Raw genomic sequence first — 14,634 nt, 5'->3', positions numbered from 1 at the left:
GGGCCTCACAACAGGAGTCTGTTGGAAAAGCCTACTACTAAAGGTTCTTTGATGACACAAAAAACTAGACCCAAGATTAGAGTCCTTGTACCTCCTTATTCATCCTGGGTGACATAACAAATCTTGGTTCTCAAAGGAGCCAAGAAGCAGCAGTGAAGTGAGAAGGTCCAAATCAAACCAAGCTAATGGTGTTGTATAAAGACTAATGATGTGATGTACACATCCCTATGAGACTCTGTACTCTTGGAGATGAGGACAGGTGTTACCCAGACAAGGGTGGTGGTTGTGTTGTTATAAAGTTGTGTGTAATTTACACCCACCAGATGCCTCTCTCCGCTGACCTAAGGGTTGATGATGGTTTGTGTGTACAATCCAGCCTCCCTGGACCAGCACTGAATAGTGGTCTTGTTAGGTTGGTGTGGACTTAACAGTGGTGACACCTCAGAGTTGGCACACAGCTTTGTAGTGCCCCACACACACATTGCTCCACTCTTTTTAAGAATAACTTCAAAGATTACTAGAGTATAGAGTTAAAATAATGACACATCAAGAAAATGACTCATACCATCAGCTAGATCATGATAAATTTTTAAACCAATGGAGAAAGGAAGGCTTAAGAATAGTGTTTAAATGAAGGTGCTTGCAGTTTCATACAATGGATAAGTTTTCATATACATTTTTGAGTGAAAAGTAGTTAAACCCAGAAGTATTGGTCACTCACCAGATGAGCCAAAACCTCCACGGCCCCGCTCACTGCCTCTGCCTCGTCCACCCCATCTGCAGGAGAATAGTGTAACCTTTCAGTCCTAATAAGGTGTATCATCAATCATTTCCTTTAGTAATTTTGGTAGACTAAAATATCAATTTCTTAAATAATAAACCCAATTCATGTTTGTTTTATGTACAGTATATTTGATAACCTGAAACACCTTCACTCTCAAGCAATTAAGATTTGAGGCCTTACTGTATAGTATACCGCATATATAATCAGGTTTGACAACCATGACCTCGAACGATCAATGAAGAACACTGTTGTGAATTATCAATCTTTAGACTAGTTAAGTGATTCATGTTTCATTATAAATTTTTAAGCACAACTGATGCTATGAGCATGAGCAGGTAAAAATGACCATAAATAATAGCATCCAAAACCTAACTCTTACTCTTACTTTACTAAATGGAAAAGGTGTTATGTCTCCAATGAATGACTAATCTCTACAATAGCAAAACATTTTTTGAGTTTAAACATGAACTTTAGTTTACAATTCATGACATAAGCCTAAATTCTACAGTTTTTATATATATCATTATTATTTATCAGTTTCATCATTACACAAAACCTGCATTTTATTGCCTAGCTCAACAGTCAGGCCTGGCTTCTGAATGGGCCTATATATATGAACTGCAGTGTCATCAAACCTGTCATTATTTGTCCTCCAGTCCATGTCGTCTTGCATTACATCAAACTTTCTCTTGCCATCTTCTTGCCAATCTCCTGGTCTTCTCTCATTAAATCCATCACTATCGCGTCCGTCTCGACCTCGGCCATCTTGCCCACCTCTACCTCGACCTCTGCCATCGTGACCGCCTCGGCCTCTAATGCCTTGATCACTTCCGCCTCGGCCTCTCCTGCCAGCTTGATCATTTTCACCTCGGCCAACTTCATCAATGCCACCACGACTGAAGCTGTTAAAATTGTTTACCCCACGATCTTGTTCACTTTGGTTAAAGCCTCCTCGGCCCCACCCACTTGAGTCACGGCCTCCTCGACCCTGTCTATATGGATCAAAATCCCCTCGACCTCGCCCGCTTGAGTCATTGCTTCCTCGACCCCATCCACTTGAATCGGTGCCTCCTCGACCCCGACCACTTGAGTCATTATTTCCTCGACCCCATCCACTTGAATCAGTGCCTCCTCGACCCCGACCACTTGAGTCATTATTTCCTAGACCCCATCCACTTGAATCGGTGCTTCCTCGACCCCGACCACTTGAGTCATTATTTCCTCGACCCCATCCACTTGAATCAGTGCCTCCTCGACCCCGACCACTCGAGTCAATATTTCCTTGAGCCCATCCACTTGAATCGGTGCCTCCTCGACCCCGACCACGTGAGTCATTATTTCCTCGACCCCGACCACCTGAATCAGTGCCTCCTCGACCACTACCACTCGAGTCATTATTTCCTCGACCTCGTCCACTCAAGTCATTACTTCCTCGACCACGTCCACTTGGATCGAAGCCTCCTCTACCCTGACAACTTTGGTCAAAGCCTCCTCGACCCCGGCCACTTTGGTCAAAGCCTCCTCTACCCCTACCACTTCGATCAAAACCACCTCTACCTCGGCCACTTGGGTCAAAACCTCCTTGATTCCATCTACCTTGATCAAGCGCCCCTGAAACTCTGTCATCTTGATCTTGCATCCCTTTTTCTAATTCCAGTCCACTCTGATCAAGTCTTTCTTCACCAAATTCCTTATTGTCAAATGCACCTCGTCCTTGACCTCTTTGACTAAAACCTCCTCTATTAAGATTTCCTTGCTCAAGAAACCCTCTTATCTCCTTATCAATTGATTTTCCTCTTTCATTCATTCCTGTGTTTCTCTCATCTTTATCTAATCCTCCCTGTACACGTTCGTCTTTGTCACATACATTTTGTTCGTCTTTATCTGGCATTCCCAGACTTTTTTTGTCATTATCCTGTCCTTCTGGACCTTGTGATAGATTTCTGAAATTGCGTCCTTGTCCTGGAGTAGATCCCTGACCAGATGGATCAAATCTTTCACGGCCACGGCCAAATCGATCGAACTCTCTTGACATACCTCTTCCTTGTTCATGAGAAAATCCACCTCTACCACCTTCTCTCTGGTTCCCTCGATCAGATTCTCTCTGATTGACTGATCCTCTTCCTCTACCTCCAGCAAGTTCTCCTCTACCTCCAACAAGTTCTCCTCTACCTCCAGCAAGTTCTCCTCTACCTCCAGCAAGTTCTCCTCTACCTCCAGCAAGTTCTCCTCTACCTCCAGCAAGTTCTCCTCTACCTCCAGCAAGTTCTCCTCTACCTCCAGCAAGTTCTCCTCTACCTCCAGCAAGTTCTCCTCTACCTTGGTTGAAATTATTGAACCCTCGCATAGATCCCCCTTGCACCAATCCTTGACTGAATGTGTCTCTGTTTCGATCTTGGTTAACATCCTGAGAGTCTAGACCTTGATTAAAACCCCAACGGTCCTGTCCTTTTATGGAGTCACCACGCCCTCGTCCCTGGTTAAAGCCTCCTCTATCTCGGTTGAAACCACCTCGACTATCTTGATTGAAACCTCGATCTTGATTGTTGCCACCACGACCCTGTCCCTGGTTTGAATTGCCTAGATCCTGGTTGAAGACACCACGACCTTGTCCTTGGTTGAAACCTCCTCGATCTTGATTAAAACCACTCTGAGATTGTCCTTGATTGAATCCACCACGTCCTAGTCCTTGGTTGAAACCTCCTCGGTCATTGTTAAAGCTGCCTCGACCTTGCCTTTCACTAAATCCTCTCCAGTCTCGGTTCAAATTACCACGGTCCTCTCCTTGATTTAACCCTCTTTCCTGGCCGAAACCACCTTGCTCTGTCCCTCGACTGAAACCACCCCGGTCTAGTCCTTGGTCCAAACCCCATCGGCTCTCTCCCTTGTTTAAATTTCTTTGGGTTTGATCTGATGTGAATCCTCCACGCTCCTGAATCTGACCAAACCCTGATCGACCTTGAAATCCAGGTCGACCTTGATCTTGACCAAATCCTCCTCGACTCTGATCTTGTCCAAATCTTCCTCGACCTTGACCCTGTCTAAATCCTCCAAGACCTTGATCCTGTCCAAATCCTGGTCGACCTAGATCATGGCCAAGTCCTGGTTGGTTTTTATCCTGTCCAAATCCTGGTCGGCCTTGATCCTGGCCAAGTCCTGGTTGGCCTTTATCCTGTCCAAATCCTGGTCGACCTTGATCCTGTCCGAGTCCTGGTTGGTCTTTATCCTGTCCAAGTCCTGGTTGGCCTTGATCCTGTCCAAGTCCTGGTTGGCCTTTATCCTGTCCAAGTAATGGTTGGCCTTTATCCTGTCCAAGTAATGGTTGGCCTTTATCCTGTCCAAGTAATGGTTGGCCTTTATCCTGTCCAAGTAATGGCTGGCCTTTATCCTGTCCAAGTAATGGCTGGCCTTTATCCTGTCCAAATCCAAGTCGGCCTTGATCCTGTCCAAATCCTGGTCTGTTTTTATCCATTCCAAATCCAGGCCGGCCTTGATCCTGTCCAAATCCAGGTCGGCCTTGATCCTGTCCAAACCCTGGTCGGTCTTGATTCTGTCCAAATCCTGGTCGACCTTGATCCTGTCCAAATCCAGGTCGGCCTTGATCCAGTCCGAACCCAGGTCGGCCTTGATTCTGTCCAAATCCTGGTCGGCCTTTATCCTGTCCAAATCCAGGTTGGGCTTCATCCTGACCAAATCCTGGTCGGCCTCGATCTTGTCCAAATCCTAATCGTCCTTGTTCCTGTCCAAATCCTGGTCGAACTTGTTCCTGTCCAAATCCTGGTAGGCCTTGATCCTGCCCAAATCCTGGTCGGCTTTGTTCCTGTCCAAATCCTGGTCGACCTTGATCCTTTACATTTCCAAATCCTGGTCGGCCTTGATCCTGTCCAAATCCTGGTCGGCCTTGATCCTGTCCAAATCCAGGTCGGCCTTGATTTTGTCCAAATCCAGGTCGGACTTGATCCTGTCCAAATCCAGGTTGTCCTTTATTTTGACCAAATCCAGGTTGGCCTTGGTTTTGTCCAAACCCTGGCGGGCCTTGATTCTGTCCAAACCCTGGCGGGCCTTGATTCTGTCCAAACCCTGGTCGGCCTTGATTTTGTCCAAATCCTGGTGGGCCTTGATTCTGTCCAAACCCTGGTCGACCTTGATTCTGTCCAAATCCCGGTGGGCCTTGATTCTGTCCAAATCCTGGTGGGCATTGATCTAGTCCAAATCCTCCACGACTTTGATCTTGCCCAAATCCACCTATACCCTGTACTGGATTGAAATCTCTTCCTCTTGCCTGATCAGGTCTTCCACTGTCTGCTTGTCCACCACTGCTTTGTCCTTTATCCTGTAGAAAACACATAAGCTTAGTATTATTAAAGTTTGCAATTAAAAGTGCGAATGTTCCTCTGTTATGCCAAATATACAAACAAGATTAATGTATTATTCCCAGCTGAATAACTGGGGTTGTATCACAACCCCACAAAAAGATACATGACCAGAATGAATGAAGGCAAGAATACTTATCAAAGATTCTAAATCAGAAAGAATGGATGTGATTGGGAGTAAACGAAACTCCTCTCTCGCAAACACAAGTTTGCAAGGAGCCATGAACAGAGGAAAGACGAATGGATGGGGATTAGAGGCAAGATGCATGGTTAGGTATGGGCAAAAAATTTTAAGATACAGTATTGGATTACGATGTGTAAGCCCACTTGTTTGCTCCATAAGTTTTTGAGACTGACAGGGAAAGATTGTATCAGTGTGTTTACAGTACAGTACAGGTATATGGAATACAGAATAATGATAAAGCCCATAGCTTTGCTGCTATGAATAAGAGACTTTTAGGAGGAGATGAAAGCAATGATAATGTCCCAGAACTTATCAAATTAGTGTTTAACAAGTTTTGAAAGGAAAAGTAAGAGATTTGGGAAAGGCAGATATCAAGGGAAAACAGTGAAAGTCAAATGTATTTACTATTCTAGACAAAAACTCTCTATACATATACAGTAGTTAGGTACAAAGAAGCATTGTTTCTGGCCAATACCATTTTCCATAGGGCTGACATTAAAAAGCACACACACCAAAAATATTATTATCATGAATTTCGACTGCACAATTTACAAATATCTTCACTACCAGTACACATAAAATACTGTCTTCAATATACATATTACATAACAGTATTTACTACATGCATTGTTCACTAGTACACGCTATATACCTGTACAACTGTATCCTCTTCAACACTACTAGATACCTACTTGAGACCATGGCCAATTGCTGCCCTGCCAGTTGTTGTCATGTTCACTCTGGGTCTGTTTTGACCAGTCACCTTGTTCTCTCTGATTCATGTTTTTCAAATCACTCAGCCCCACAGGCTTCTTTTGGTTATCACCAGGAGGAGGCTGATCTACAGGAATCGTGGCAGTTGTGGTGGAGGCAGCAGAAGTTGTGGAGGTGGTAGTGGTTGCAGCAGTGGTAGAGGTAACAGATGATGTGGAGTTACTGCCTGTGTCTGCAGCATCTCCTTTGTTTTGGACCTGCTGTGTTTTTACAAACTGCTCCAATTTTGTTTTACGAATATCTTCTCTTTTTGCCAGGAGTTCAGCTCGCCATCTAGACCAATCCTCTTCATACCTTTAAGAGGAAAAAAATAAAATAAACTATATATATATAAAATGTAGATCCACAATGGAAATGTGGATAAGATAAATCTTGACAAAATCACACAGGAAAAAGGGAAACAATGAACCTATGATAATTTACAATCATGGTTTTAGGTTTGTGATCTTACGATTTTTTATCCTTTTCCATCACTATGCACAACAATGTTTGCTCCTGGAGGGAGAAAAGAGCAGCATACTCCAACCAAATTCCCAAGTCATAAAGATGATGAATGCTTTTATAAATGTGTAAGTCTTTTATTTTCAACGAGGTCACCAGAACTGTGCTCATGCCCTGGTCTCGGCTGCAATTTCTGGGCTGGCGCCCTGGGTTTGTAGTGCTGAGTTGGGAGGGGAGGGGGGGGGGGTTCCCATTCTGAATTTCCCTATTAACTGCCATCAAGTAATTGCAGCTAATCCATGCAAGCGTGGAAAATGGCAATAAAATACTGATGATGATATGCAGTCATAATGTACTGCCAGGGTAGACCTAGGTGTCCAGAGAAAATAATAACACCCCTAAAATAAAAACAGCTCAGTACTAAAGAATTTTTTTTTTTAAGTCAGATCACCAATGAACGTCAAGTCAATTGTATTGTTTTATTTGACCAATCTGATTTAAATCTCATACTCAATGAAAATCTAATTTGGGTAAAACAATTATCAGAGGCAATTTTTCAAACATTCACAAATGTTTTGCTAAGTGAAGGGAAATATCAGACTTCTTAGCACCAAGAAAAAGACAACTTTTAGACATACAAAATGCAGACCAAAATGTTTCAAAAAACAAAACAAACAAGAATCTAGGAACATGGAGAACCTTTTTTAAAGTCCAAAGCACTGCAGCTAAGAATAAATAGTAGAGGATGGAATTTAAGGTGTTCTTGGTGTATTAATAAGAAGAAAATATTGTATTTTGTGACCATTTTGAATTGTCAGGCTTTAAAAGGACAACCTAGCAACAATGGTCACATGTTATGATTAGCAAAGCACAGGCTAGAATATAATTCGCCTGCTATGACATACAGTAGTCCCTTGCAAACCACAAGGGTTAGGTTCCTGAAAAACCCCGTGGTTGGCAAGACTAAAGGCTTATGGGAAATAGGGGGATAGGTTCCATGGCTGCAGGTAACACTCATCAAAAACTAACAAAGTTGCCTGTTCCTTCGCTAAACAATACCTGTATTGTACATTTAATTACATTTGAGTCAAATACATATAAAATAGATTAATATAAATTAAATATTTCAGAACATTTCTGTGGATAGAGCATGTTGCTATAAAATAAGAAAATGAAGAGCATGGGTGTGTATGTGTGTGAAGTAAACACGTGTGCGTGGACTTGGCAGGTCAACAAGTTAGACTACCCCTGTAGCCACATCCCCCTAGCTCTCCCCCTACCAGGCCAAGCTGTGAATTGTGTTATGGCTATTTTTCAACCCATATTTTCGGAGAGGTACTGTATACGTATTTGTTTTTAAATACTCTGAACATGCACACTTTAACCGTTCATACAGAATGCATAAAAAAATATATTATCATAAGGTCAAAAACAGAGAATAAACATTTCTTCTTGCTCGGGAGTTTGCACAGGGATCGTGGGAGAAGGAAGCGTACTCCTGTACCCTGTGTCCCTAGTGAAACAAATGCCTAATGGCAATGCAGAGGTTTTCTTTTATCTTTTGTATTAGTAATATTTTTATTTATTCCTCACATTTACGGAGGGATACATAAGATCGCTGAGGGATAAAGATGTCGTGCTAATCAGTGGATACATAAAACTAAATGCTGCGGTTGGTGAAATGGTATACCGAGTGAAAACTGTATACAGTATACACTTATTTGAAGCAACAGCAGTGCTCTATATCTGATGATGGTGAAATGCTGTCAAACCTTCATCCTTTTCACAAAACACCACCAAAAAAGGGTCCAGCCAATATTGTGGAAAATATAAAATCTTTAATGTATTTTGTTCATACCTAAAAAAGGGCACTTGCAAGAAATTGAGGAGAGGGGGCAGGGTAGTTATGATTCAAATGAGTGAAAAAAATCATAATTTAAATAAAAAAAAAATTTTACCAATACTGTAAATGAAATCTGTTTTTTCCTTGAGATTCTTTGTGGTAGCAGTAGCATGTGCATGTAAGTGTCTGCCAGGTTTTCTTCCCACATGAATGTCTTTCCATGGAAGTACTGTACAGTAGTACACCATTTAAAGATTTTTATTTGGGTAAACATGTTGTTCAGTCTCTCTCACCTCTTGCTTGGTGGCAGTATTTTCCCCATGATTTACCAGATAATGTAATGAACGTCCCTAAGCATTTATTTACAGATGTTGCATCATCAGCAGGCATTGTCAGAATTTTTTCAACATTTGTACATGTCAGAAATTGCCTAGGAAGAGAAAAGGCTACAAAATTTGTCATTATATAAGCCCTTAAATAAATTATCAATGTAAACATGTAAATAAATCGCTTCAAAAGAATGTTAATGTTTATAAGGCTTGCTTTTTGTTCATCTTAACAAAAGTTGAAATGCCAATTATTTCTTAATAAAAATTTTGTTGCAGAGACAAGTTTTATCAGATTTATTTCAAGTTCCTATGGTTAATTATGTCTTTTATTAAATGAGATATCAGTAGGCTGTAACCAAGTTATAATTTATCAGTTTTATGTCAAATTACATGAATACATCTATCTTAAAAATGTATGATACCTAAATTTTCTTTCACCTAACCCTTAATAAACCTTAGATGTAGGAAATATCATATTTTCATATACCAGTAAATGATGAAAAATAAAAATCTATTGAAATAAAAAAATCCAATTTAAATAAGAATATATTTCTTTAAATCATGATTTTATCCAACACTGAGAAGATCAAGCTGTTGCTGTACCACCTCTAGATCCACCCTTTCTTTCAATATTCTTTTTAATGCTTAAGAAAATGGGTGATGTTGGGGAGGGGAGGTGAGAAGGAGGCTGCTGCCCACAAACCTATCAATACTCGGTGCTCAGCAAACAATTTTTTTTCTTCTGGTGTACAGTATTGCAACCTGTGATTTAACTCTTTTTATAACTTAAGTAATACAGTATATTATTACCCACACAATTTGTGCCTTCTGCAAGGTGTTTCATGAATTAACTTCATGAAAGGTAGAGAAAATCTGTACATGTGTGTGTGTGGAGTCAGTCACCATCCCTCAGACATGAGGATGACACCTTAATTAACTGATTGATTGGCTGAAATCAATGTACAGTATACTGGTATGAGTGTACACATGTAGTATATACAGTACTTGTTATTGTTTTCTTAATGTTTGGATTATAATCATACTTCCTGAGGGCTGATTTGTCTGGATGAGTCTTGTTCTCATCTTGCCACTGCTTAAACTGCTTCTCCCAATTGACAAATTGTCTGTCAAATTCCTTTAAGTCTTCATCACTCTGGAATGTGAGAAAAACATTAAATAATCTGAATGAATAACTTAAATAACATAAAATTAATTTGAAAGACAGAAATCAATACTATTGGAATTAAGGAGAGTAGTATATAATTCCATAAGTGCAGAAAAGTTTATCATTCAACTGGTATCCATGCTTCATAATTATCTGACAACTCAAAGGAGCAGTAGTGCCAACCCTAGAGTATAACATGTATCATGGATTCAGCACAAAAGTTAACTTTGAAGAAGAGAGGCAACTAAGATGAAATTTTTGAGGATTTGGGACTTGGAATTCAGACAACAAAAGAAAAATAATAATTCATAAAGGATAAGTCTAATGTTGACACCAAAAAAGTATCGAAAATGTTACGTTAAACCAGTAGTATATATGTGTGCGTGTGTGTCTTGAATAAAGACGAAAGCTAAGGTGCTCCATTGTTTCCCTTTTCCCTATGTGATTTAAAAAAAAATAATGTGTGTGTGTGTGTGTGTGTGTGTGTGTGTGTGTGTGTGTGTGTGTGTGTGTGTGTGTGTGTGTGTGTGTGTGTGTGTGTGTGTGTGTGTGTGTGTGTGTGTGTGTGTGTGTGTGTGTGTGTGTGTGTGTGTGTGTGTGTGTGTGTGTGTGTGTGTGTGTGTGTGTGTGTGTGTGTGTGTGTGTGTGTGTGTGTGTGTGTGTGTGTGTGTGTGTGTGTGTGTGTGTGTGTGTGTGTGTGTGTGTGTGTGTGTGTGTGTGTGTGTGTGTGTGTGTGTGTGTGTGTGTGTGTGTGTGTGTGTGTGTGTGTGTGTGTGTGTGTGTGTGTGTGTGTGTGTGTGTGTGTGTGTGTGTGTGTGTGTGTGTGTGTGTGTGTGTGTGTGTGTGTGTGTGTGTGTGTGTGTGTGTGTGTGTGTGTGTGTGTGTGTGTGTGTGTGTGTGTGTGTGTGTGTGTGTGTGTGTGTGTGTGTGTGTGTGTGTGTGTGTGTGTGTGTGTGTGTGTGTGTGTGTGTGTGTGTGTGTGTGTGTGTGTGTGTGTGTGTGTGTGTGTGTGTGTGTGTGTGTGTGTGTGTGTGTGTGTGTGTGTGTGTGTGTGTGTGTGTGTGTGTGTGTGTGTGTGTGTGTGTGTGTGTGTGTGTGTGTGTGTGTGTGTGTGTGTGTGTGTGTGTGTGTGTGTGTGTGTGTGTGTGTGTGTGTGTGTGTGTGTGTGTGTGTGTGTGTGTGTGTGTGTGTGTGTGTGTGTGTGTGTGTGTGTGTGTGTGTGTGTGTGTGTGTGTGTGTGTGTGTGTGTGTGTGTGTGTGTGTGTGTGTGTGTGTGTGTGTGCATGTGTGTGTGTGTGTGTGTGTGGCTGGCTCACTGGATTTACAATTCATAATAATTTAAAAGCATTGTGACTACTGTATAGTGTAGTTATATTTTTACCACTGATATCAGCATCAATAAAATACCAGGATTATGCTGAAGTATAACTAAAAGGATTTTTATTTTGAGACAAGTGTGTGAACTTTACTACATGTGCCAGCTAGTCATTTTTCTTTATATAATTAATATAATTAAATACTGTAACCCATTACATATATACAAATAATAAAGAACAATTTATATTCTACACGCAATCAGAGTTGCTGGAAAGAACAAAAACACCCACATATGAATGTTCACATTATAACCAATATAATTGGCCTCTACCGTCTCCATTACTCTCATCATGTTTAAGATCATGACATTTTATATCTGACAGACTAGAATCCTAGTTCCACAAGTATTGTGGTTCAACATTAATGTAATAGCTAATAACACATCAATAAGTTTCAGTATTCTGATCTGCTTCAGTGTCCTGCTTTTACAACTCAACATCCAACCAAATAACTCACCTTTTCATCAAACTTGGCTAAAATATCCAAGTTCTTGGAGACTAAACTATTCTCCTGTCCATATGCTTTTTCTCGTCCATCTAAAAGTAAATAAACAAAGGGTAGAGTTCAGAAACAAAATATTGGATTTATCAAAACATTTCGTGTACTTTGAAGGATATGTGAATAAACTGACCAGATAAGATCACATGCATAGTCTACAGGCTCCTAGGCATAGGTTGGATGGATATATGAGCAATAGGGGTTGGGTGTAAATGGGACTGCCCAGTATGGGCCAATAGGCCCGCTACAGTTTCCTCCATTCTTATGTTCTTATGATTATTACATTTAAGGTTCAACCCCATATCTGGGACAGTTTATTTACTGTACAGTATATACTTTTGTTTGAATTAGAGAACCTAGGATTTGGTCAAGGTGGGTAAAAATTATAAAGGTTTTTCTTGAAAATGGTCGAAAGGAACTCTTTCATACTGAATTTCTGCCTAATAAAAGCTGCTTCAGGGTGCCCTGGATTTAAGCCACCAACCCTTCAGACATGAGGTAAATACAGTACAGTATCCACTAAACTGCTGCACACCTCCAACAAGAGTACTGGGGCACAAAAACAATGATTATAGTTTTATGATACCAAGAAACTAACACTGTATATTTGCCCATGATATACCCAAGAACTGTGAACTTTAAATATATTTTTTGCAAACAAATAGAAAAATAAAAGGCTCAGTTTGCAAAAATGGACAGCAATCAATCCATCCGTCACTTCAAAATGAGAAGGCTGCACAAGTACAGTACAGTACATATATAAACAGGTGAAAATTTAGTAATCAAAATTAAGTTTTAATCACTGTTCCTATATAGCTCTCTCTATTTAGCTAGGGTGTGTTAAAAGAAGTAATCCATTGAAACTTCTTCTACAGTAATGCTTCCATTACCAACACAAATTCAAGATAAAAAGATTGGAGAAATATGACCTAGACTGTGGGAGTAATATATATCAAAAACTAGTGCCCAAAGAAAGGTTCAGTTCAGTATACTGTCTTACAGCAGACTGGGCCTCCTGCTCACAGAGAGCATAGTAGGGGCCTACAAATGACGATAAGACAACCTCGTCTGTGGCAGCATGCAGCTGTACACCCGCCATAGCCTGCACCTGTAGCCACACCAGCTAGTGACATCTGTGTTGTATTGTGAAGTTGTGGCAACATGTACTGAGCTGGAAGTGTGGAATGAAAACCCTGCCTTATTGTACCCAGGCGAGGCGAAATAACTTGGCACACAGACTTCCTGATTTCTCCAACCCAGCAACATTCAGTGGTTGTGAAATTTTGTATTTTCATGTTCATTAACATACATCTTTCAAAAGACTATAATATTAATTTTTTTATTATAATTTTGGGCCCTACTAATGCATCTACAGCAGATGAATGATTCACTCTAATTGGGTTAAAATATATACACAAGCAAACACCCAACATCAATAAATACAAACACAGTACTGTACAGTATAATACATACGATCTGGCGCAGAGTTATATCCTCCCCTCTCTTGAGATCCAGCATGATTGCCTCCATAACCACCACTTCCCTGGCCTTTGACATTCTGTCCTCGATTGTAAGGATCCCTTGAAGCATCTGCCCGACTGCTGGAATCCAAGTAGTTTCCCCAAGGTTGGTTACCTTCATTCCATGGACCTGAGGGTCCACCTCTGCCTTGCACACCACTAGAGGTCCAGCTAGAGGAAGTTTGGCCAACTCCATGTTGAGTGTTACCCCATGGATTCCCCCAATCTCCCCCTGTCCGATTCATATGCTGATTTGAATCAAAATTTTGCCGGTTCTGTGCTCCAGGGTCATTCCACCCTCTACCATGTGCCAAGTTATCCTTTGGAGGTGCTTGTCCCATCAACCCTTGTGGCTGTTCTTTCACTCCAGGAGACTCACCAGACAACCCAGGAGACTGTTCTACAACTGACTTATCTTGAGCTGGGTCTTGTGCTTTCACTTTTGAATCCTGTAAATCTTTAGCTGAGTTAGGATGTGCTCCCAGTAAACCATCCCCTCCTAAATTTGAAGATCCCACTTTAGATTTGTCTGTCTTTTGTTCTTCCTCTTCCTCAGGAGGTGGGGGTGGTGGAGGATCATCGGGTGGGGGAGGGGCACTAGGAGGGGGAGCCTCAGGGGGGGCCACATCTGTAGAGGCCCCACCTGGGGTAGTAGAACTGGTAGTTGTAGTGGTGGTGGTAGCAGTGGCGGAAGGAGTGCTAGTGGATGTTGTACTTGGCGGAGGTTCACTGGTATTGGCAGCACCTGGGGCAGGTATGTTTGGTGGTGGAACACTTGTATCCTGGTGCACAGAAGCAACAGTAGGTGGAGGTACAGACATCATTGGCATTACCCCAGAGGTATTGCCATACATGCCATACATACCATAAACCTGTAAATAAACAAACTTTAAATACCCAAGAGGTACGGCCACAAACCTAGAAATAAACAAATTTGGAATGATGAAATGGCATTTACATTTCATATGCCAGATCCACTGGTCTTAACATTGGTCTATATTAATTCAAGACATTAAATTTCATACTAGTCTACTAAAATAGGATAAATAGGTAAGATAAACAATTGTTTTCTTTTGAGTTTCAGTATCAAAACCAAATGTAAAGTTAGTTTGTACCCAAAATTAATGAAATTTGTATTAATGGCAATATAAATTTAAAACTCAAAATAGCAATGTTACAGAAAATTATAAAATGTCAGTTAAATGAAGCTATATATCAAACTACTGTATACCCAATATCGCTTCTATTAATAATGAAAAGAAAACTGACAGAAAACAAACATCTTTCAAGGCACCTATAAGTTAAGTTAAAAAAGGAATGTTGAGGTCTTAAACCTATTCATCTGG

General features: G+C 40.8%; 1 protein-coding gene across 3 annotated transcripts in view; it reads right to left on the bottom strand.

Annotated features, from left to right (window-relative positions):
* LOC121860411 (hornerin-like) overlaps positions 1-14,634 on the bottom strand; it is a 66,636-nt gene that overhangs the window by 44,011 nt on the left and 7,991 nt on the right. For all 3 annotated transcript variants that reach the window (XM_042357555.1, XM_042357557.1, XM_042357556.1), the window contains exons 3-8: positions 13,242-14,160; positions 11,727-11,806; positions 9,772-9,881; positions 6,034-6,409; positions 1,420-5,117; positions 722-777 (exon numbers count right to left, since the gene is read on the bottom strand). In XM_042357555.1, the coding sequence (XP_042213489.1) occupies positions 722-777; positions 1,420-5,117; positions 6,034-6,409; positions 9,772-9,881; positions 11,727-11,806; positions 13,242-14,160 (5,239 nt within the window). The remainder of the gene's footprint in view (positions 1-721; positions 778-1,419; positions 5,118-6,033; positions 6,410-9,771; positions 9,882-11,726; positions 11,807-13,241; positions 14,161-14,634) is intronic.

Source organism: Homarus americanus, unplaced genomic scaffold (genome assembly GCF_018991925.1).
Source record: "Homarus americanus isolate GMGI-L3 unplaced genomic scaffold, GMGI_Hamer_2.0 scaffold28051, whole genome shotgun sequence".
NCBI lineage: Eukaryota > Metazoa > Arthropoda > Malacostraca > Decapoda > Nephropidae > Homarus > Homarus americanus.
The sequence above is the reverse complement of the archived record's forward strand: the minus strand, read 5'-3'. Positions and strand labels throughout refer to the sequence as shown.